This window comes from Aulonocara stuartgranti (assembly GCF_965226115.1).
Source record: "Aulonocara stuartgranti genome assembly, chromosome: 4".
Lineage (NCBI taxonomy): Eukaryota > Metazoa > Chordata > Actinopteri > Cichliformes > Cichlidae > Aulonocara > Aulonocara stuartgranti.
Window position 1 is genome coordinate 9,656,823 of NC_138942.1, and position 25,080 is coordinate 9,681,902.

General features: G+C 37.5%; 1 protein-coding gene across 1 annotated transcript in view; it reads right to left on the reverse strand.

Annotated features, from left to right (window-relative positions):
• Nucleotides 1–4,983: 4,983 nt before the first annotated feature.
• elfn1a (extracellular leucine-rich repeat and fibronectin type III domain containing 1a) overlaps nucleotides 4,984–25,080 on the reverse strand; it is an 80,334-nt gene continuing 60,237 nt past the window's right edge. The window contains exon 3 of the mRNA XM_082529961.1: nucleotides 4,984–8,924. Coding sequence (XP_082386087.1) covers nucleotides 6,216–8,588 — 2,373 coding nt within the window. The 5' untranslated portion in view covers nucleotides 8,589–8,924 and the 3' untranslated portion in view covers nucleotides 4,984–6,215. The remainder of the gene's footprint in view (nucleotides 8,925–25,080) is intronic.

A 25,080-nucleotide genomic window follows, 5' to 3' on the forward strand; every position in this document is an offset into this window, starting at 1 on the left:
AGTGTCAGCTGTTTCCCCATGTGTTTCCACTTCCCCTAATCACTCTTGTGTGTATTTAGTCTGTGTATTTCTGTTCATTCACTGTCAGGTTGTCACCACAGCTCATAGCAGCATGAGGTGGGTGATTATATTCTGAATCCACGTGGTTTTTCTAAGGAGAATATTGAAACAAACACTGTCTTAAAGATTCATGGGCATGTTTATGAGCTGACTGCACTGACATAGGACACAGACCTTCAAAATAAAACAGGAAACATGAGATGTAGACAAGACAAAATAAACTTGACACCATAAGAAACGCAGCATGAAACAGGGAGAGGGAAACTCAAATACAGGGGTAGAAAACACAAAGAGAAACTAATAAACAAATGAACTTAGCTACCCTAAAGAACTTAAAACATCCAAACTAAAACTCAAAACGCTGGGTCAATAGACCCAGGAATGTGACAATCACTTGCAAACCAGTCAGTGAATATGTTTCCCTACAGCTTCCAGCAGTCACCAGGGTGTTAGGCACTGGTCTCTAGACCTAATAAGTGATGGCGCCAAAGTGACTTCTTTAGACAAAGGATGAACTGAAAGGCTTCTCTTTGATCAGCATATGATATATAATCATTATTTTTAATTGTAAATCATGCAAACCTAATTTGCTTGAGCGTAACAAAACAAACACAGGGTTGGAAATTAGCATAACTAATTTCCAACCCTGTAATTCTTATACTGGCTTTCCAGGAAGCACAAATAGGATGAGCAAAATTAAAAAAATTAAATATGACGATTCTGACTTGTGAGGCTTTGTTTTTTGTGAAAGAGAAAGTAAAGTTTTGAAAGCCTTTTGCAGTCTCTCACAGTGAAAACTGTGCCGTCACGGCACTGGCTGAGTTTTTGCAACAGTAGCTACATTATGTTTTGGTCTATTGAAACAAAAGGTTTTTTGGTTCTCCTTTTGTCCCTGTGTGATGGGTTTAAAATGGCCTGGAAAGATGACATTCTGTAAACATAACCAGCAACATGGGTTTAGAAAATAGAATCCATCACTCAGTACTTAGTGTCCTCATTACAATGTGTGACTAGGTGAGCATAGAAACATATCTGCTGGATAAAGAAATATACAGACAAAATTAGTTAGACAAGCATAACCAAGATGAAAGGAGATTATGTGATTTTTAGCAAATGTGATGTTTCGCCATCAGGAACTGCAAGTTTACAGGATTTTAATGCATTTTAGTGCACCAAATGCCCATTATAACATATGTGATGCCACAATGTGCCACAACATGAGTATGAATAGAGTGACAAAAAAAAATCTGTTTATATGCTTAAAAATTTACACTGTAATATCCACAGGAAAAATATGCTGGCTTGAAGAAGGTCATACTGTTAAGTAACAAAAAATTTATTGTTGAATTAATCATATTAATAATTAAATATTGTAGCATCATTTGGTAGTGTTAAATATATCTATTTCTTTTTTATTTAAATTTGCATATATTTATGGAACAAAAATATAATAAAAAATAATGATTAAAAAAACAATAGTTCGAACATTATTCTGGCAGGGAAAGTGGTAAACAGGTAAAAAGAGGGTTTGTTGCTTTATGCTGGACAGATATTTTTTGGCTAATGAAGTATTTTTCCAAACCTGCCTGAACCATGAAATATTGTCCAGAAAAGGAATGTTTAATGAAGTTTTTTGTTTTTACATGATGCTGTGATAAGTAAGTAATATGATAAGTAGTAAGATTGATTGTCTTTCACCTGTCATATAAATCCTCTTCTTTTGTCTACTCAAACAGAAGAAAACATGCCCAAATGCTGACCAATTTAATAACATGTAAATTTTCCATATAAATTTACCTCATTGGTATACACTCAAGCACATTTTCATTGATTAATTATGTTGTATGATTATTTGAATAAATAAACCTTTGTTTTCATATAGTTCAGTTGCATTTTATTCAAAAATGATGTCTTCATGTTTATTTGAGGGTGAATAATAATTTTTTTGAATGTGTAAGGTACCCTTGAATGCTCTGAAATCTGCCTAAAGTAAAAGGTATTCTTATTATTCATAGTCATTATTATTATTATTATTATTATTATTATTGTGTGAAAAGTGGTCAATAAAGAGATGCTGAAAAGCATGTTCATGCAAAACTCGTCTGGTCTGCCATGGTATGTTTACAATGGGACTTCTGCTTCTGAACCTCTGAGCACAGCGTCTGCAAATCAGGGCTGTACGAAGTCACTTTCATCTTCACGCAGGACTGTAAGCTGTCATCTGTGAGGGGTGAGCGGTGTTTGTTTTTAACATAGTTCACGGTGGAGAATAGCTGCTGACATAATGTGGATCCGAAGATCCATAACTGGCCTACCTGGGGTTGAAAGTCTCGATAAATGCATGGCGTTTCTGCGGGTATATCGGCTTCCGCGAGTGTGACGCTTATTTTGAGTGATGAAAAAATAACAGAATATAATTTTATTTTTATATTTCAATATCACAATAATCTTCCTATTTAGAACTACAAGTTAAAAAAGAACTAACGTAAATAAAATACACTTCAGCTAAATACTTCTAATTTATTTTCCCAAACCACGCGGAGCTGCACTATAAGGACTAAAGAGCCGCAGGTTGCCGACCCCTGCACTAGGGGGATGGGGAATTCAAATATATATTCCAGGCAAAAAGGTATGCATTTACTGCAGCCAAATTCAGGGAGGCAACCTGCACACTGAGGTCCACGGGATATCCAAGAGATGGTAATGCCGTTTGACTCGATTGTTCAGTAGGTCAAGCTGATCTATTATCATGAGTATAACCTGCATCAGGCAGTTTACGTATACAGAGTTAGTCATCATGGCATAAAATCTTGGGTAACCATTTCTTATAGCACAAGTTAAATGGGAAGTTATACCCAATTTCAAACAGTTACCCCTTAGGTTACTTATATAAACCAGTTGCATTAATTTATAGTACAATACTTACATGGAGCAATTCTGATATGACAGCATATAATAAAGATGCTGAGTGTACACTGCATGTGCACCCTTAACTTTATTTCACAGTACTTTGTCTGAAAGCAGATAACATAGTATTAAGAAATAAAATAAAAAAACCACATTTTGTGCTCTTGTTTGTTTTGATGCACTTGGACAACAACTGTTGATCTTTCTAAAGGTTTTCTCAACACTTAAAACTCTTATTAGACACAGAAGTGCTACAATATGCAGTATAAAAACAGGTTGCTAAATAGCTAAATGAACAAGAAACCTGACAGCTCTCATGAGATACTGAAATGCTTTTTATAAAAAATAACAAATGGAGACTTAACGACAGTATCAACATTGGAAATAAAACAAAAGGAAGTTTACTCTTGTACACATACAGTATCCCAAAATCTTAAGGCGGTTGAAGTATTAAGTCAGACAACCCAGTTAACACTTTACAAGGTGCTTATATAAGACATTCACATCAGGCTCATGAATGCTTCATTTCACATTAATGAATAAAAACAGCTTCATGACACACTTAGATGGAATGGACACAGAATTATGACAGAAAAAATATAAATAGGGTAATAAATGCCTGCAGTTACACTTACACACTCAGTGTTGGATGAAAAGAAAGAGCTGATGAAAACATTTTTCACCAGACAATTGTCTTTCCTCGGGTTAGCTCTATTGTCAGATTGTAGACTCTCAATTCTCGCCTTAATACAAAATTCATACATAACAGCATATGTCTGCCATTCTTTCATGTTTTAATTCATTGATCATCTACTGTTTAATATTCATTTGCATTTGAAGTGCTTGCATTTGTACGCTACTAAGAAATGCATGTGGTGTTTTTTTAGAAACAGCAGCAAGGAGACACCTGACAAGAAATGTGTTTCCTGCTCCCACAGAGGAAAATTCTGACCATATTTTAGGTGATGCGTCATCAGCCATCTGAGGACTACAGCCTCTTTTATCTAACTCGGATTGTTGCAATAGGGTTGGATTCGTACCCAGAAAAAGATAACCAACTGGTTGTAATTTGATCTGTTAAGTGTAAAGGCTTTTGCGCTTGGCTAAGGAGGATGGATTTGTAAATCAGTGAAAACAAAAAGTGCACCAAGTGCGGTGGAGACAGGCTTAGTGTCACATATGTATCAAGTGAACAGATCTGATCTGTGTGAAGCAATGAGGAGACTTTATGTCTCTCAAAATAATGCAAAAAGCAAATCAAGATGTTATATTTACATAAATGGAAATTACTTCCACATTGCTTTTTTTCATTTGAAGTTTGACCAATGACTCTTTCAGGTACTTGATCTCACTACATTTTCTTCTTCTGCATCTTCAGTACTAGACTGTCCATCAACTGTTTTTATTCCGATTAACTGACTTTTAATTTTCATATAAAACTTGGACGGATGGAAAATGTACATTAATTTGCATTTTGCAAGAAAAAAAATCCATTGGACGAGTGAACACATGCAAAGAGATAATTGAAAATAAAACTACCTCTACTTGGATAAGCAGTTTTCCTTGTTTCCTTAAATTGACAGCGATGAGAACACTTTGAAATCATGACTATAGAGTAAATGATGTAAAATGTTACCACAAATTCTTTAATAAACCCAAATCCTACATTGAAGATACATTACATCATTGCCCTTCTTCAAAATGAGCAAGAGAGAAGCAACTAATTATTGATAAATATGTGATAAATCAACATGAGCCTGTTTGGAATGATTTATATAAACAACTTAGAAAGAAAAAAGTGTTAAGTATTATATGTATTTAAAAAAAAACTCAAAATATACAAATTCACAGCCAGTAAGTCAGAGGATTCAGTTTCACATTCTCAAATTTCACTCTAGCTGTTGATATTTGCCTGGTATGAAGCTTTCATAATATACAAAAAGATTTAATAGCCTAGCAGATAAAAAAGAAAATGAAACCTCTCAGCAAGCAACACGGCCCATCTGAAAAACCAACTACTTTCCTCCATTTATTGGATCAGACATTATGCAATATAATACACTGGAAGAAATATTGAAGCAAAGGAAAAACAAAAACACCGTAGTTTATAACATTAAATAAATATTTCCTTGAAAATATACATAAAAAGCTGCCATAGACAGATCAAAATACATATCTGTTACATTCATCCATCGGGCTCTCCTGCAGGGCACAACATCTGTCCATGTACCTAAATGACAGGTGACAAAGTATAGCCGTCTTCCCTTTGAAATTTTAGTGATTAATAGTAGGCTTGGACACCACATCCTGTGTGTAGATATTGTGATTTCCCAATGTTTCTCTTTTGAAGAAGTAACTGATAAGACAGAAAAAGCAAAATTTTCATGGACCCACTGCATGTTATGATCCCCAGGCCGTGAAGAAATATTGTAAACATTTCAGCCTTTTTTTTTTTTTTACTTTGGTACTAAAGTTACAAATGGTGGTTCGTGAAACTAAGAGAACATCACTAAAGTATGACATATACTGCACTTTTGAAGTCTTTCAAGATACTAAGTGAGTCAGGGTACTTAATCCATTTGAATCATGTAAAAGATGTAAAAGCCTTCATAGAAACAAAACAAAACAAAACAAAAAAACAAAAACAGAAATCAGGCATTGATAATGATAAAATGATAAATGATCTCATGGGTTTAAAGTGGGGCTTGCGGTTTTTTATAGACAAGATCATCTGAATGATCAGCGCTCCATTTGTTAAACCTGATTCATCCACTAACACTTTTCCATTTACACAGAAAACACTGCAAATATAGAAAGTCAAATCTGTACATAGTTTTGAATTAAATATATGCAAGGAGGGAAGAAAAAAAAGTTCAAATTGAGGGTCTGAACAGTTCTTCAAAAAATACTGAGGTTTCAGTAGACATATCTTCTTATAATAGTTTCATATTACACAACAGCAAATCCACTGTCACAGGACTTGGCCATGCGATACCCAAAAAACCTATTATCCATTTTAACATATATATTATTTATTTGCAATATAATTTTTCCCATGAATGCTTTACATAATAAGACAAATTGAAAGAATCTTAACCCCATTTTCTTCACAGTCGAAAGAGAATGTGGTACGTGTGAGTGAGAAGTTAATTCTATTATGGAAGTATCCACTGATTCAGTTGTCAGATGAGGTGGTTGTGTCATTTCTGCAATGTGTAGTCCACTAAAAAAAACAAAAACTAGATAGGTTACGATTTTTGTTGGGATGATACGCCTTTCCAGTAGTCTAAAATATCATGGAGGTCCTCATCCTTTGCAAACTGGACTTTCTTACGCAGTGCATGCCCTGCAGCCATGTACTCCTCATCTTTATGCCGTTTCCGGTGGAGTTTGAAACGCTCCCAGATGCTATGTGAAGGTTTGCAGTAGTATTCAGGACTGGAGGAATAGCTTAGATTGTGGTACTGAGAGGACATCTGTGAATATGTTAAGTCTCTGGAGCGGGAGTGAGTAAGAGGCTCCAACATGGAGGACTTGTGGCTGTCAGGTCCTTCGAGCTCCTCTATCTGAGCATCGGGATAGGAGTGTCGGTGGGCACTGTACTGACGGTTCTTTTCTGCCTCGGCCCTCAGGATGGCAGCAGCAGGTGTTACAGTGAGGATGGTCTCTCCTGTTGGAGAAGTTTTCTCTATATACTTGGATTCAGAACGATAAGGCCTGGGGCTTCTCATGGGCCCTCCCGTGGCTGTACTGGGCCTCTTTGGAGAGACATCAGAAGACCGATGTCTCTGCAGAGAGTGGTGGTAGCTATCCTTATACACTGGAGACAGAAGGCCAGATTTATTCTGTGGGTGTTCTGATATTAGTACAAGCTGGGGCTCTGCAGTGGATACTGCTCCAGATTTCACTCCTTGAAAAGAGGTGGATTCTGACTTTAACGCATCTATGCAGTTGTTTATTATCTGATTGACTTTATCCACCTCTTTTGCAATTGTGGAAATTTCTGCCACTGATCCTTGACTATTCCCAGCCATTCCCATATCACACTCCCGGCGGTCATGGTGATCCACACTTCGCACCTCCATGTAATTTCCTTTCATCATCTTAGGAGTATCACTTATCTCTTGAAATTTGTACTGCTCCATTTCACTTGCAGATGGTAAGTATGGCATACGTGCCATGCTCTCTCCTGCCAACAACTGCTTCTGCGACATTCGAGATATAGTCCCACCCTCAAGCTCTTGTCCATATTTAAGTTCCATTATGTTTTTCTTTAAACTTCCTGATTTTTTGTGCTTTTCATCTTGTTGGCGCTTTCTTCGCAAGCAATAGTACACAACTCCAAGAAATATAACCATGCTGAATAGGCAGCCCAAAATTGTCATAATGTAGTGAGTAGGAGTCGGTTCTTTCACATTTACGTCCTTTCCATTTCGATGGGCAGTAGAGACTGTCAGACATGTGTGGTTGTGTCTAAGAGAATTGCGTATTGAAGCAACACAATATGTGTAGTTGGTGTGGGGTTTAAGGTTTTTTAATTCAATGTCCTCTTTTATATCTTTTAGGTTTTGAATGTCTGTGAAAAAACTGTTGTTATAAAGAACCAAGATGTACATCTTCTTATAGGGATGAGGAATCTGAACTGTGATGATAGCACCTGTGTGTGTTACTTGCTTCACTTCCATCAGAGGAGTTCCCTGAACATCATTTTCAGGTGTACTGATGGTAGTGTCTTCTGGTTCTGTGCCTGATGGACAGTCTTCCACTCCACAAAGCGTTGAGTCTGGTGGTAGTGTTGTTGACTCAATGGGCACAGTTATAAATGGTGTTACATATTCATCAGTGCACACTTTGGTAAGCATGTACAGTGCATTTCGATAGTTTGGATTGTTAGGAATCTGGCTCAGTAAGCTATAACCGGAGACCCCGGGTGGGGAGTCGCAAACCATTCGTTCATTTGTTCTGTTTGGGAAAACTGAGAGCCATTTGACAAAACCAAGTAATTCACATGAGCAGTTGAAGGGGTTTGTGTACAACTCACAGGTGGTGAGTTTAGTTAAACTGGCAAACGTAGACCCATCTAACTGCTGGATTCGGTTCATGGAGAGGTCAATATTCTCTAAGTTGGGGCATTCCCAAAAGGCATTAGGTGTCACAGTCTCAATCAGGTTTGCCTGGAGGTAGAGGTACTGCAGCTTTCCTAAACCCCTGAGGATCCCCTCTGTCAAGTTCCGCAACTTGTTGAAGCCCATTTGAAGGACTTGCAAGTTAAACTGAGCAGAAAAGGCCCCGTCTTCTATGTAGGAGATTTCATTCTTGGTCAGGTTCAGGTAGGTCAAGTTGGCAAAGCGGCTAAGGGCAGAATAGTGGATACTTTTGATTTTGTTTTCATTCAGACGAAGGTCCACAATGGTGCTGTTGATATGCTGTGGGATGGCCTCATAAGGTGGCTGGTTTTGACTACAAATTGCGAGCCATACAAAGCCCTTTTCACCCTCAATTAACCAGCAGTCTCCACTGACTCTGCCAATATGAGTCAAATATACAATGGCTACAGACCAAAACAAGGCACTCATCACCATGCCTAAGCTGCAGGCCATTGGTGCTTCTTTGAGAGTCATGTGCAGGGCCAAAAGAATCAAAGGGGTGTGATACCGCTGCCGTTTCAGTACAGCTGTTCAGCTAATCTCAGGGCCAGAGACAATCCTTTTATTTGCCTCCTCTTCATTGATAGATGTGTGATGCTGGATGTTATCGCCATGTATCAATTAGAAAAATCTGCTTTCAGATTGAGGCTTGCCTGCAGTGAACTTGTGGCAACACTTAAAAGAGCATCCAGCACCTCAACTTGGCTTGTGCTTTTTTCCTTAGTGGGTACCATCATTAAATGGTCTCATCTTGTTGTTTCTGCCAGTTTCCTGCATCCTTAGCCTCTCTGGTGTGCATGGATGAATAACCTGTAAAATACAGAAAGGGACACACAGTTGACATTAAGTACACTTACTCAAGCCCTCCTTGTTTATTCCTCACCAATTATTTTGTACACCATTTAAGAAGTGTTTGCTGTTGCCTATGGCAGCCTGCTATTAAAGAAGACTGTTGACCAATTACCATTTGACAGGTTGGGGGAAGCAGTGTCCCTGTTTTCACACCATTAACCTGAGGCCTGTCAGATGCAACTGAGGGAGGCCAATGTTAAGAAGCTGCATTAAATCAATTATACAGCACCATGCAAAATGACAATTTGCATCATGTATTTAGTTTTTCTCTCTGAAAACCTTCATGAATAAATTAAAACCTTTCTGAGCGCTGGATTATTTTGGAGGAAAGAGGGAAATCATGTAGCAGGTGTGATTACCATAGTGTTAAAATTCAATTAAAATCTTTTGCGTGAGGGAACGGGAAAGTGAGCAGCAACTCTCACTTTTAATTCTGCAAGTTTTTTGTTTTTATACAGACTCATCATTTTTCTTTGTAATATCTCTTTTGATCGCTGTTTTTACTCTTTGTACAGTTGATACTATTTCACTGTTGAAGACTTTATGGTAACATATCTTATTCCAGAATTTGGGTTAAGATAACTTTATTCTGCTCTTAGATTTCTGAGATTTTACTGAACATTTTCAGTCATATTTTTTTTAATAAAGTTAAAAAGTAAAGTTTAAAAAAAGCACTTGATCCTATTTTGTCATTGTACACAAATATCTAGTTGTTAGATAACATAGTAGTGCTGTTCCTCCAAAACCCCGACATATGGTAAACATATCAAGAGGGTTTTATAGCTTATATACACAACTTTTCAATGATAAAATAATAAAAATAATTAAATACTGAGTGTATTATTTTCTCTTTGAAAATTTCATAGCTTTGCAACAAATTGTAGTAATACATTCAGTTCCATTCCAGAGCACAGTCATATTCTGTTACATCACGACTCAGTATTACAGACTCCATTACAGTGTTTAATTGCTCAAGGGTCGATTTCCTACTGCTAACAAAGAAATAAAAAAAATGTCTGCCGCGCAGGTATACAGTGGTGGGGAAAACCTCAATCACCTATAATAGCATGTCATTAAAACAATTTCCTGGATCAATTTTAACTTGCAGTGTGGCCATATTTGTACCTAATTGCTGTCTAAATGATGTTTTTGTGGAAACCAAATTTATTAACTGTTCTAATGTGAGAGAAAGGATTTCATCTGTCTACTTGTTAAAGCCAACTGTTTATGCATTTTAATCAGTCGAACCTATAATGGGCAATTTCTATATTAATTTGAACACAGTTAATTATGTAGTTACTAGCCTTTCTAATTATTTACGCCGAACTTCAATATCATTTTATTGTATAGCGTAGTTAACACGAATTATATTGTGAGAAAACTAACTGGACTTTAATTATGCAGATACTACAACCAAAATATAAACTACAAAAATCTTCTCAAGTTTGCTTATTGTGGGGAATTAGGGGTCACCTGGAGTGAGAATGTGCTTTTGTGTGTTAGAGGACATGGCTCTACACACCACACTCAAGTAGATGTGACAGTTTATGGCAGAAAGAATATACTTCAACTTGAAACCACACATGCCACTGTGGATTTAAAGACCATTCATGCTGTAATTTGACCTTTGTGTAGGTTTATCACATTACAGTCACACTATTTGTAGTTTTGCTTATCATACACTCTACACTCAGGGGTGCCTCCAGAATTTTTTCTTTAAAAAAGATGAGGGCGACTAAAAGTCTTGGGTGGCACACCAAAAAACATAATTTCCAGTTTTGGAAATGTCTGGCCGGGTGGCCTGTGCTCCTCCTGCCCTCCCCGATGGTGCTCCTGTCTACACTAAATAGTAATCCCTAATCTGTTGCCTTTTTGTCTTTTAATAGGATGAGCATCAATAACCATGTGTTGTGAGGCAAATACTTTAGGTCATAATAATGGCAGGAGTGTAAATGATGGCTTACCATTCAGTTAGCGTACATCCTCATGTCTCAATTGAATAACTGTCTGCCTGTAATGACTTTTACTTGCTGCTAATTTGCTTTGTGAATTAATTTGTGTGAATGTAAGTGTTGCCAAATTATGTTTAGTATATTTTTTTGTTTAGTCTTTCAAGGGAAGGAAAAGCCGTGATTTTACTGTATGCAAGTATGTAAGTAAGTTGGAGTGGGTGATGGAGATTCATTTTTCCTGAGGACTGTGTGGTAGGGTTATGTAACATGGTGATAGAGAAAGATGTGTTGTCTTGGGTCTGGTTAAGGTTAAGAAACGTCATTCATCCATCCATTTTCTTTACGCTTATCAAACTTAGAATTGTACAGGGGCTGCGGCCTATCCCAGCTGACTTTGAGTGAGTGGAAAGGCACACTCTGGACAGGTTGCCTGTCCATCACAGGAAGACAAGACAAGCACACACTCTCACATCCACAGCTATAGCCAAGTTAGAATCACCTATTAACCTAACATGGATGTCTGTGGGTGGAAGCTGGACTACCAGGAGAACACACAGATGTAATCAGACCTGGCCAAAACCTTCTTGTTCTGGTGAGTGTAGTACTGTACAGTGCCCATGGTTGAAATTCCACAATTGAAGCTCATATATTACAGAATGATTTTTCTGCATGTTTTCATCTGTTCCAGCTCTGAATTATTTCAAAAATTGAAAATACACAGCATACTGATAAACTGACATTGGACATTAGTACTGTTACCCAGGGCTTTGTATATTTAAAACTGATTTAAGTTGGTTTAGCACGGAGGTGTCAAACATAAGGCCTGGGGACTAGAATCAGCTTGGCATGGATTCCAATCCGGCCACTGGACAAGTTTGGAAAATGTGAATGGGGGCATACATTTTCTACAGGCCTCCTCCATGACCATTCATACTACACCAAAGTAATTAAGTAATTCATAAACAATTAAATGAAAGAAGCAAATGTTGTTTTTTTCACTATCTAATATAGATTTTTTTTTCTTCAAAACAGGTCCCAAAAAACAGTTTTCTGTGAATTAACAAAAAGTTCCTGCGTTATAATTACAACCCATTTGCCCAATGAGCTACCAGAAATACCAAAATACCAAAGATTTTATAAATGTAATTTAGCAAATTTATTAAAAAACTGGAACATAATGTTGGAACTGTGTTTATTTTTATTTTTATTTTATTTTATGTTATATTAATATATCCAAGGAAATAAAAGTGTGGTTAAACTTTACAGTGGCCGACTTACGATCAAAGTGGGCAGCATGTTGCCCAGACAATAACATGGCTTTGATATCTGTGGCCTAGAGGATGAGATTATATGTAATTTTAAATATACACATTAGCCTGTTTTTCCTTTTATAGTTGATAAAATCGCCAGGTACAAAGCTAGTATGTTTTCATTGTCAGTTCAGCATTTCCACGACATTATTGCTCGACCAAATGTGTAGATGCAGAGCACAGCAAGATGTTTACTGTATATATGGAAACAGGGCTTTGAATTACCTCTCATAATATTTTGTTTAGTGTCAGGCAGTTTGAGGATTTTATGCTGTTTCACAATTGAGTTCTATTTATTGATCTTTCAAGTTATGTCCGCAAATCTGTCCTTATAATCACTTAAAAGCAAATGGCTCAAATTTTATTCAAAAATGCAACAAAAGACATCGTTTTGCAACACAAATGAAGGGCAATTTAGGTGCAGAGAAACAGTTTTCAATTACAGTTCTCCTTGGTTCACACAGTACTAAGCAATTATCTGCAATGAGGCTAAGATAATCAAGTAAAAGCACTACTCAGCTATTCAAGTGCAGATAAAGAGCAGAAATAAATGCTGTGGTGGAGGACACTGGAACAGAATGCCAAAGGCTGCCATTACAAAACCACCTTCATGATGACAAAAGAGCAGTAGCAGAGGAGCATTGAAGAAAAGAACACTGAAAACCCCTGGGAGGAAAGAGGTTCCAAATCAAATGTTCCATGAAATGAATATGAAAAATACAGCTCTGCAGAATATCTGGTGATTTTCTAAGGAAAGGCTGTATTTTTATTTCTTGATCCACTATGGCAGACATGGAGCTCATCTGATCTAGGAACCAACTTGTGACATACAGACTCTTGGTCAGGACTGCTAGGTGAATGCACTGGGTATTATTTGGTAGGATTTTCTAGCATGCTTGGTTAACAGTGCAGCCATTGGTAATTTTCTCCTACTTTGTGGCCTTTTCCTAAAAATGGCCAAGTTTTTTCATCCATCAACCTAACCAAAGAGTGGGTAAAAAAGAAAGTGTATATTAAAAAGAAAGAAAGAAAGAAAGAAAGAAAGAAAGAAAGAAAGAAAGAAAGAAAGAAAGAAAGAAAGAAAGAAAGAAAGAAAAACAAGGCACAAAAAACAAGCCCTCCCACACAGGGCATAAGCTTCTGTCACCTAGTTGACATCTGTGTGATTTTATGCCAACGTTATCATACCTGCCACCTCATGGGGACTTTTTGGGTCTTTGCTTTCTCTGCCCAGGGTGTCAAGAAACCAGCGCCGAAGGGCATGTTGTATATATCTCAGAGATGCCAATGGCTTTGTCAAAAATTGTGATATTTGATACCCTGAGAATTAGACCAAGCTTGACCTAAACTGGCTCACAGCATGGCATTGGTGTTAGATTATTTTAGACTCTAAATTGAAGTTTAGCTTTAAATTTCCTTTAGAATGCATTACTTGTGTTTTGTTTATCCGCCATGACTCAACTAGACGAGCCTCCAAATGAGTCACTGCCTCACCACTGAAACCAGTGCACAAATTAGAGCCATGCTTGTTCCCCTTGTAAGGGTAAACACAACCATGGCCTTATACTGATAGTTAATACTGCAACTTTTAGTTAATAAAACATGGATTTTGCATTTAAATATTGCATAATATTTTACTTATTTGTATCCCAATGTATCCAAAACATATGGCAATAAAATCAAAGCCTGAGGTGTCAAGTTGTTAAGGGATAAACAAAGTAAGCTACATTAAAATTAATTTTTTGAGCTTTAGTTTCATGCAAATCACTCCATACTGTATATTCAGATCTCTACAGCAGTGTACGTTGCTTTGTGAGTGCTTAGGTCTATTTGCCACCACAGACCCACTTTCCATAATGGCAGCAATCTGTATGGTCCAGTGCTAGCCCTGAGTGCAGCAGGCCAGAACACCCAAGGCATCAGAGCTGAGTATATTCCCCTATCAGACACAGGCAGCCATTCCACAGTCTCTTTTCCATTTAGGCTTTATGCACTGGGTAATGAAAGCTTTTCTTTTTCTTTTCCTCTTCTGTGGATAACCTATTGAAACCCTGGTTTTGAAGAATGATTCAAACACAGCTTTGTAAATTTCTGTTCCAGTTGCTCGCTGCATCCTCACTTCTACTCTGTAAATGTTGGCTCCTTTTTCATGAAAAAGGTTACAAAATATGACAATACAAAAGCTGCTGTACATATAGACAGATGGGGACCTAGCCTGTGATTTTTGGTGGCCTATAAAACAACTAAATCTAAGAAAAGGAATGTGTCTGTAAAGTTATCCAGGTAGATGCCGCAACAGGTAAAATGTTGAGAGGATTGAAGTAGCTGGAGCTGCAATGGAGCTGGACTCTCTCTCATCTCTAACATAGAGCCTAAGCAGTGCTTCTCTTCCACAAGAGTCAGTGCTTCAAGGCAAACTTTGACAAAAGCGTATGAAAGTCACATGGACAAAACAATTCTTGAAAATAGTTCACCACTCTCCCCACAAACATTTTATTGTATGCAAACCCACAAACACCTCACCACCCACTCTGGCTATCTCTGTCTGTCAGTCCCCTTCTGTTTGCCGCTGTGTCTGTCCAAACAATTTCCCTCTGCATGCTAAACAAACATTTTTCTTTTCATTGTCCAGGTTTCTACAAAAGTATGCTATCAAATTATCTGGTTTTAGAGTTTGTGGGCCCCACTTGTTCTTGTTTCGCCTTTTATTTCCTATTTGGTCTTTGTCATGGTGAAGGTGCCCCAGTCTCGGAGGGCCCTCCTCATCCATACCAATGATTGCCTTTTATTTGATGTTATTCAAAATGCAGGGACCATCTTGGTGGGACTGAAAAATGTGGCAACGGGAAACCACAAGTGCAAAATCAATTGAATTAAAATGGAACTACTTCTCTTGGGGAAGGGAACCATTACATTTTACTGGGCTTTTGAATTGCTTAGACGCAGTGAGAGCTTATATATTTTAGGTTATATGAGAGGATATTTAACTCATACATTGATTACTTTGAGATTATTGCCTGGAAAAAAGAGCTGATATTTCTGCCTTTGTTGAATACTGTTAAAAGTTCCATATGACCTCCTTTGGTGGTAAAAAAAAAAAAAAGATAATGTGAAAAAATTCCATGTTTGATAAGCAAACTGAACTGATACAGCACTGTAGCTGGACCAAGATAATAAAAGATCATCAGGAGTTTAGCAACCAAACTACCAAGGTACATCTAAAGGCTCCAGTGTACCCATTGCAATGGTTGCATTGCAATGACCTCTGTAACCTCATCTCAGTCACTTATATTAAATGCAGGAATCTATCAATAGATAGATAATATATATCTACAGTGGTCCCTCATTTATCGCGGGGGTTTACGTTCTAAAAATAACCCGTGATATGTGAAATCCACGAAGTAGCCAACTTTAATTTTTACAATTATTATAGATGTTTTAAGGCACAAGTGTCGAACTCCAGGCCTCGAAAGCTGGTGTCCTGCAGGTTTTAGATGTGTCCTTGATCCAGCACAGCTGATTTAAATGGCTAAATTGTCTCCTCAACATGTCTTGAAGTTCTCCAGAGGACTGGTAATGAACTAATCATGTGATTCAGGTGTGTTGACCCAGGCTGATATCTAAAACCTGCAGGACACCGGCCCTCGAGCCCTGGAGTTTGACACCCCTGTTTTAAGGATGTAAAACCCCTCACTACACTCTTTATACACTTTTCTCAGAGAGGCACAAACACTTTCACACTTTTCTCTCTTGTTTAAACACTCTCAGAGTTCAAACCTTTGTAGAAAAACAAGTCCAGTATTATAGAATCAAAAGCACCCGCGGTTGCCTTTGAGGCTGCAAAACGTTTCGTCGACATTGTTGTGTTTGTTGGGGAGAAAACTTACAAACATACAGTACGGCACTTCAGAATCACACTGCTAGTGATCGATGATTTATGAGTGCATTGACACAATGCGCTTTAAGAAAAAAAAAAAAAGCATGCAAAATTGCACCCCAAAAAATTGCGAAACAGTGAGACCGCGAAAGGTGAACCACGTTATAGCGAGGGACCACTGTATATATATTATGACATCATTGCCTGGCAATTACATTTTTCTTTTACTTGCACAAAAAGGCCAAACAATATTTATCTGTAGCACTACTAGTATGTACTGGTAAGAGTTATACAGTATGAAAATAAGTAATTTAAGAAGAGTAGATGTGTTTTCTGTTTGACCTCCCTGGTTAATTGAGGTTTTTTTAATCACATAGTTTACATTAGATGTATTGGGATTACATGTGGATATTATCAGCGTTGGAGTGTTGTTTCAGACTCATCTGAATAGCTCTAACAATACTATACATGTTTTATATTTAATAGGGACAAGTTTGATGATCACAATCACAAATGCACCTTCACTTTAGCCAATCAGAATGGCAGTTCTAGAAGGGGAGACTGATGTATCCATGTACCCATCAATCTGGAAACCTACTGGCTAGGTAGCAGTAAAACTATTCTGTTATCTTGGTAGGAACTTTGACTCTTTGCCAGTCATTATTTAAGTGATGAATATAAAGCTAAATTTTTGTCACACCAGTGGTTTCCAGACTGCATTTACTCTTTCGCTCAAACATCACTGTTAAATACTACTTGAACTGCAATAAGATTAAAAATGGAAACCAGAAAGCTGCTTTTAATTAAAATGTTGTCTTTGCCTACATATTCTGAATATTTATATGCAGATATTTGTTTACAGAAAACATATTTATATATGCATGTGCTCAGTTTAGATTGTTTGAGGTATAGCAAGGTTGCCATGGGTAGAATCATTGGTATCCTGCATTGTGTTCTGCACTATTATTTCTAAATGTAGTGTGTGGACATTTTAGATTTAGTTTCTCCTCATGCATGTGTTGAAACTTAAACTGAAATATAGTAAAAATTGTATTACTTCCATTGATTAAGCTAGAATGACAACAATAAAAACTAAGACTTATTCTAATAGGTATTTAAAATTCAGTTCAATTACATTCTGTTTTATTTATGTGCACAAAATCACAACAACAGTTTCCTCAAGGCACTTTATATCGTAAGGTCATAACCTTATAATAATAAAAAGAAAAAAGCTTACTGTCACATAGTGAGAGTGGAAAAAAATAATGTAAAAATGAAAAAAAAAAAAAGATTTAAATAAAAACCAAGAAGAAGAAAGAGAAAGACAAGCCAGAAAAAGCTGAATGAACACAATTCATGTCTCCTGTCTTAGCATCCTAGAATTGTTTATGTTTTCCTGAAATTAAATCAGACATAAAATCTTATAGCTGCCAATTAGTACTGGCCCCTGCTAATTAGCTCCAAATTAGCATTGGAATAATTAGTATTGCAGAAGTATTGGTTGATTTCAATTAATGCTGATGATACATTAGTGGTAAATGTCAAATAACATATCCTTTTTGGTTAATTAAAGCCTCAAGTGCAAAGGTTGGGCTTATACACACATGCACAGGCATCCTGAATTTTAACTGCCTCTTGGTCTATTCAAAAGTTACATTCAGCTCTCTTCCTACTTGGTATTCCACACAGGTGTCATACTTTGTAAAACTTTAAATGACTTACTGCCCTGCCATCTCTTGTAAATTCCCAATATCTCACTCTATTGTTCTTCAGTGTATCAAGAGTCCTTCAGCAGGCTCATGACCTAGTACGATTCAAGCTGAGACGAGAGCAAAAAATCTCATTACAAACTAAAAGCTCCACTTTGGGTGACACCTCTTATAAAGATGATAAGCCACGGAGAATGGCGTGGAATCACACTGCGTTGATGGAAACAGATGCATCAGTGAAACCCTGCAGGAGAATTAAAGCAGCCTAGGACAACAGTTGGCAGAAAACACAAAAGCAGAAACTGTATCCTGTCCAACTATCCTCAGCATCTTGAAGTGCTGTGATCTCTGTGTCGCAGAATAAAAAATTCCATCCTATAATAAAACCATAACAGGTCAGCTCTACAGAACGCATGCTGAACAGAGGAAAAGCAACTCGGCTATAGAGAGCATTTATCAAACGGACAGGAGAGAAGTAGAGTTTAATTTAATTCTGTGTTTGAGAGTAAGATACAACTTGGAATAACACCTAAAGGTTTAAATGCAATTTTCCAGGCCATCAACTGACCATCAACTTGCCACGTTATTCTGCCCTCCAAGCCAAAGCATCTGTCAGCAATGTCTCTAGCTGCTGACTCATGACATATTGAACTAAAGTAGGAGCTCCTGTGCAGTTCTGAGCATGACATAAAGTTATGCAGAATTTACAATCTATGAGGATTCAATTTACCTGCTTTTTGTTAACTTCTTTATAGTTTTAACGTTTACAGAAATGATAAAGTTCACATGTGCTGACAAAATCTGACAGATAAGACGGCAGTTCTTATCTTTGTCAATTGCCTTGCCATGCTCAGCAGAGGTTTCCCCACCAATTAACCTTCAGGAAGAGACAGTAGCTAATTCAATTATACTGGACTGCGGCGCCGTGTTTCTGAGTGACAGCTCAACCTGCCTTGGTGCTCTGATTGACAAGTTGTGAACCAGAGCAGTCATTCCCTGTGCTGAATGTTTATATCTGTGTGACCCAGTGGGCTACCTGACACATTTAGGAAGAGGACATTATCACTTTCAGATTAGCTCCATAAAGACAATGCAAGGCGAGTTTGACTACAATAATCTACATAGTGGGAAGTTAGTTTTGGTATCAGGAAACTATAACAAATTTACCTTCTTCAGCAAATTTGACTTTTCAATCACTCAGCTGATGCTTTGAGGCCTGTGCCCAAATGTAATATTCCCTTCATGGCTGTTGCACTTAAGCATCTGGTGCTGAGTGACAGCCAGTAGGAGCATCAGAAAGAACAGATTTATTGAGAACATGTTGTAATCTGTTATGCAAATGAACTGTGTAGTTAGTGGCCAGAAAGATAAAGTGATTATTACTTGATATGATTGAAATCACGACTACATAGTCTCTCATGATCATTTCTTTCTGCAGAACACAAAAGTCCATTACGGATGGACAAGGTGGTAAGAAACAAAATCAATTGGTGGTAGCAAGGATGCAAGAAAAATGTAACTTTTGTAGGCACTGAAACATCTGCGATGAGTGCAAAAATGAAAAGGAACACCAGGGTGGCAAATGGAAACAACCACCTTGTGTGATCGCTACTCTAAGAAATAAAACGATCCCTGCCTTGAAAGGAAAGTTATTGTTTCTGACAGGACAAACTCTCTCAGGCTCAACAAGGGGCAGAGGATGTAATGCTGAGCTTGTGCTCTGCTATCAAAGGAGTGAAAGGCATTTTGGTCCACCACAGAAAACATGGGTGCAGACTGGAAGGAGATTGCAACAAGAGATGATAGCTACACTGCTGGGAGGACTTTTATCCCTGTTAGTATGCAGGATGCAATGGATAAATCCACAGAGAGCAAACATACATTTTGGATGATAAACAAATAAATGCTCTAATGATAGTGTCGCACAATTTGCATTTTTACTGTTGATGTCCATTTGAATTAACTTGCACATGCATAATGAGGAGTACTTGCTTTGCTATATTTTGAACTATTTCTTCATGAGGTTAAAATATCTTAAGTTATAGGTAAAAAATAGAGGTTAAAAACACTGCGTGTTGTGATGTAATGTGAGTGAGCCCCCTGTGTGATAGGCATTAAGGTAGATCTCGCTCTAGTTAGAGAGCCATTGCAGTCAGGCTTTTAACACCAGCCTCAGTCACCACTATAGATAATACAAATGTTCCAAATTAAAATAAATGCCTCTCTTGCAGACTCTCCTCATCTGTGTTGTATTTTGCATACTTCTTTTAAAGTACTTATACAGAGGTGTGCAGTCACCAAATGTCATCTGTGTCATAACCTACTAAGGGAAAGAGACAAAGGCAATTATCATTCAGCAGAGTCGAAAGGTCACATGACAAGTCACATTACACAGTGGACATAGACAGATGGTTTTGTGATGTGATTAATCATTTCACCAATGCAGGCACTCTGCTTTTATGGTGCTCTGTTGAAGTGATTGCTTTTAGTCATGATCATAGACTTTAAACTGTCAAACTGTCAGATAAATATGCTTTTTTTTCAAGATCCAAGTACGGCAGGAGCCTTGTAACATTAAAGCAAAGCTGAAGGTCTAGATCACACTTTGCAACCTTTATTAGTACATAAGGACTAGTGCTTCATTGCTATGTATTTATTTTTTGTTTGGTTAAAGGTCAGTCAGAAATTACGCTTTACTGGATGGAAGAAATCTGACAATGCGATGCCTCAGGAGAAAGAAGTGTGCTCATGGTCACCTGATGCATCACTTTAAGAGCTGGGAGAGTGAGCATTCTTCCACTGATGAGCTGCTTTTTGGTCACCGGGTCATGTCTGGAGAACAACCTCCCATCAGTGTTGATATCAAAATCGAAATCAGATTAATCTGTCATAGAAACTGAAGTTTGAGTTTCACTGTGTCAGTCACTGTCACGGTGAAAAACAACTACAAGCAAGTCACCAGATCCACGGAGCTATCTAAAAACACTGGTCAGGCTAGAAAGCTAACAGTCCTTCTAAGGAGCCAGACTTAATGGGGACAGCAGCCAAATGTATTGAGTGTATAGTCTGCACTTTTCTACGGTTGGAAATTTTTAAGAACCACTTACAGTGATGATAAATACCAATAAAATATTAAAAGTGCAACAACTGTTCCTTTTCATATTAATAAAGATATATCTAGTTGCTTGTAAAAACCACAGGGAGCCACTAGATGTGGGCAAAAGAGCAAGATGAAGCTCCAGAGCCACCTGTGACCTGTTCTCTTTCCCAGGGCATTGCTAAATGCAGTTTTGCCAAAGCCAATGGTGTATCATACTTATGGGTTACTTTGGCGATGCTACAGAATCCACCTGATTGTGAGAACAGTCTGTCAGTTCTCCTTTCAATATGCAGCATTACTTTTCAAAGGGGCATATTTTAATCCAAACCACTTTCCTTTTTGTAAACCTAACCAAGTAGTTTTTGGCATCAACACCTAAGCACCAAGTCAAAGTGTAAATAAAAACCAAATGAAAATTAAATGAATCACTGACTCAAATAAATTGTAAAACACAAAGGAGCGAACAGGATGCTGAAACAAAACAAATTTATTTCCATCTCTTTTAAAAAATGTGAAAAGAAGTGATGCTCTAGGAATTTTATAAAGCTAGATCCTCTCTGGCCTGTTCAGCAAAAGTACTTGCCGAGTATAAAGCACAGTTGCAAATTTCTTAAAACATTAATTAAATACCAATGTAACAAGCATCATATTCCCGCTTTCTCCACTCAGTTACATCTCTTAAATCTGGTTTTCAAAAGCAGTGTACTCATTAACAAAAAACAGCTTCTTTGTGGCTTGCTTACAGTATGTTTTATCACTGAAATTTCCCGTACAGGCAGGGGGTTTTGTTTTCAGTTGACTCACTAAATGAGTGGCATGTAATAAGATGGAAGAACTGAGGTGTCATTATGGGAAAAGTCCCCTGTCATGCAGAGAAAGGTGCTGCAGCATTTCATCAGCGGTGTGGAAAAAAAATCATTAGGGAGTCTGTAATGAATGGCTGACAGCTGTCTGTCAAAACTGGGCTTCCATGTTTTAAATTCTATTCATTTTCTCCATGATTGCTTTTCTCATTGCCGAGTCACAGACTGGTTTCCTGTGCACATCTTTATTAACAAAATAGAGGGTTTAATTAAAATAATGGAAATGACAATATAAGAACAAGCACTGTGTTGATTGGCTTTATGGTTGACTTGTAAGTATGTTTGTCGGGACTGTCAACATTTTGGAATCATGCATTTGTTCCAGTTTGTTTTTGCTCTTTTATGGTGAATTTAATATAATCTTGTCTTTGGACAGTGTGAATGAGAAACCTGCGGTTTGAATAAATATTTCCTTTGTTTCCATTTTGCTTCAATGAGATTGTACATCTGCACGTTTTATGTAAAATCTGACAACATGCAGTTACGCTGCAGTATGCATGCTTCACTCAGATGCTAACCTGAAAGTAAAGCACTGTAGTGCTGCTCCAGAGAGAAAAACACCCCCAGACTTTAAATATTCTCACCATCGTGGTTGCCGGTTGGTTTGATACATTGAATTATCATTATCTTTCTTGCTTGTCACCCCTTGGTTGCTGCCATAAATCTCAAACTTGGACTCATAAATAGGACTATTTTCCAGGCACACACTGTGAAATTCTTGTCTGTGTACTTGGCCTTGTTCCCCCTCCTCAGAAGTAGCTTAGCAGCCAATATTGGTTCCTTTGAGACCACCGCTAATTCTTTACAGGATTTTTCCTGATCATAGTCTCACATTCTACATTTTTCAAATTATCTATGCATGCTGAAGATGCTTAAAACATCTCTTAACATTGCTCTTCTGAAGGTGTAGGCACTTTTAGTGGATTTGATTATTTTCGGGTGCAACTGACCCATTTGCTGCAAAGCATTTTGAAGTGAAACGACCCCTTTTGAAATTTTACTTTTGTTTTTAATTTTTTTTAACACAAGTCTATATACAAAAGTAGTAGAAGGTGTACAGGATATTGGCTCATGTATATTTTTGATTTCAGTGGTGCAAATTCTAAAGCAATATTTCTAATAGATATATCTCATCAACAAATTAATGTACTGAGGTATCATCAAGTGAGTGAAGTGATTACTAAAACTGCAGTGCATTAAGGCTGATGACAGCCTGGGAAAGGCAAGTGGATGAGTTAATTTATGGGAAATGCACCAATAGAGAATTGCAACAGCACCACAGAAGATGCAGCAGTTTGGGATTTTCTTTTATTATGCTATAGCACTGTCATTCCCACCAGTAATGTTATCAAAGGCCTAAAAAAAGCCTTTTTATCTTTCAAATATGGTTGGTTCAGTCATATTCAGAGAATACAGCACGTTGCATCAGTCTTTCCTCAAAGACCATAATGATTTAAAGAGACTTTGGTCTCACACATACTCGCTGCAGTATGTGTTACCAGCTTGATGTCCTGGCAACTAAGTAATCAATGACAAACCAAAGCCATGTTTACGGTCAGTTGCACTTCTTTCCTCTAGGCATTGATCACAACATAGTGTACTCTGCCCATGCACATCACAGCCAACGTAAGGTTTAACAGGCCAAACTGATATCAATGCTTTGAGGAAATTACAAGAAGGGTTAAACTGCTTTGATAAGGAGGGAGCCCAATCACTGCCGACCATATGGATGTTTTATAATCACTTTATGTGACTAATTTAAGACTCCCTCAAGATCCATGTCTCTCACTAGCTAATCCATGATGCTCTTTACAGTAATCCATTCAAATAACTCTTCTCTAGCACTATCAATTAGGAATGCAGGTTAATGGAGGAGCTGGCACTATACAACTTGATAGGGCTAGCTGTCTAGGTAGGACAGTGATCGAAGACTCGATATTCAGAATCCTGTATCAATTTTGATTTAGATTTTCACAATAGAACTAAATTTCTGTTGAATTTCTGAGAAATTACCATTAAAAGAGGTTGGTGCAGCTGTAAAACTAAATCCTAAGGAAAAGGCAAAGGGGTTTAACAATCAATTTAAAAGAAAGATTATCCCTCAGTGTGATTTAGATGTTTCTTCCTTTCGTGCTCACTGCAAACCCAGCACAAATCAGTGAAGTAAAACCACATACGTCTCTACAGAATCGAGGAAATATGGGTGCCCTAAAACAATATTGCTCTAGACATTCTTTTCAAGAATAAAATAATTAAACTGGGAGTTTTGTGGTCCCTCTCCAGCTCTGAACTCACAGATCTGTCACTTGAAACTCAGCAGACCCACATCTTTTATTGACAGTGGTTAAAGCATAGCTGCACTCCTTTTTTCAATGGCTGCCAAATTTGTTTTAGGATAGCAGTAAATAACAAGAGCAGATCAGCTTACTATGCTCTTTGCATAATATGGTTTAAAATTTATACCCTAGCAATGGGTAAAGAAGTAAAAAAAATAAATGAATCTCTTTAGCTGCACTTGAAAGGCAGCAAGGATTTAATCAAGTCAGTCAATTGATCACTGCATGCTTGATGTTGGGATTTGATGTTTGGTGCCTATTAAAACTGTTTATCCTTATATGATTGACAAGAATGTATATAAAGGATAAAGGACACTTAAAGACCCGTTGCCTTTGAAATTCTGGTTTTGATTAAAATGACATAAATCCACTCCCACTTTGAAGACAAACAAACAAAAAAACTGTTTTAAGGAGTGTTTTACATAAAAAGTACTAAAGATGATTTCTTTGGTAGATAAAAGATGAGAGTCACTATCCATTTAGGTGTTACCTCATACAATGAATGGCTTGTCAGCGGCACATCTAATTGATGACACAAAAAACCAAGTGTTACACCCCGGCCTAGGCAACCGGAGTGCAACACGAAAAAAAGTAAAAATAAGGCAAAAACACGAGAAAAAACTAATAATTCCACAAAAATAATCCCAAAACGACATTTAAAGCAAGAAACGACATTTATTTATATCACCAAACACAAAACACCAAACTATTTACAACACGGGGGAAGATCGCGACCCTGACATACTGAAACACAAGGCTTAAATACATAGAAGGAGCAATCAGGGAATGGACCACAGGAGGGAAACACAGCTGGGGCAAATTAGAACTGACGAGACAGGGAAAACGTAAACTGAACACACTAAGATAAGACAGACTTTCAAAGTAAAACAGGAAACACATAAGTCACGCCAAAAACAAAACACTGACAACACCGAAACGTAACATTTCCCCCTACCCAAAAATCAAA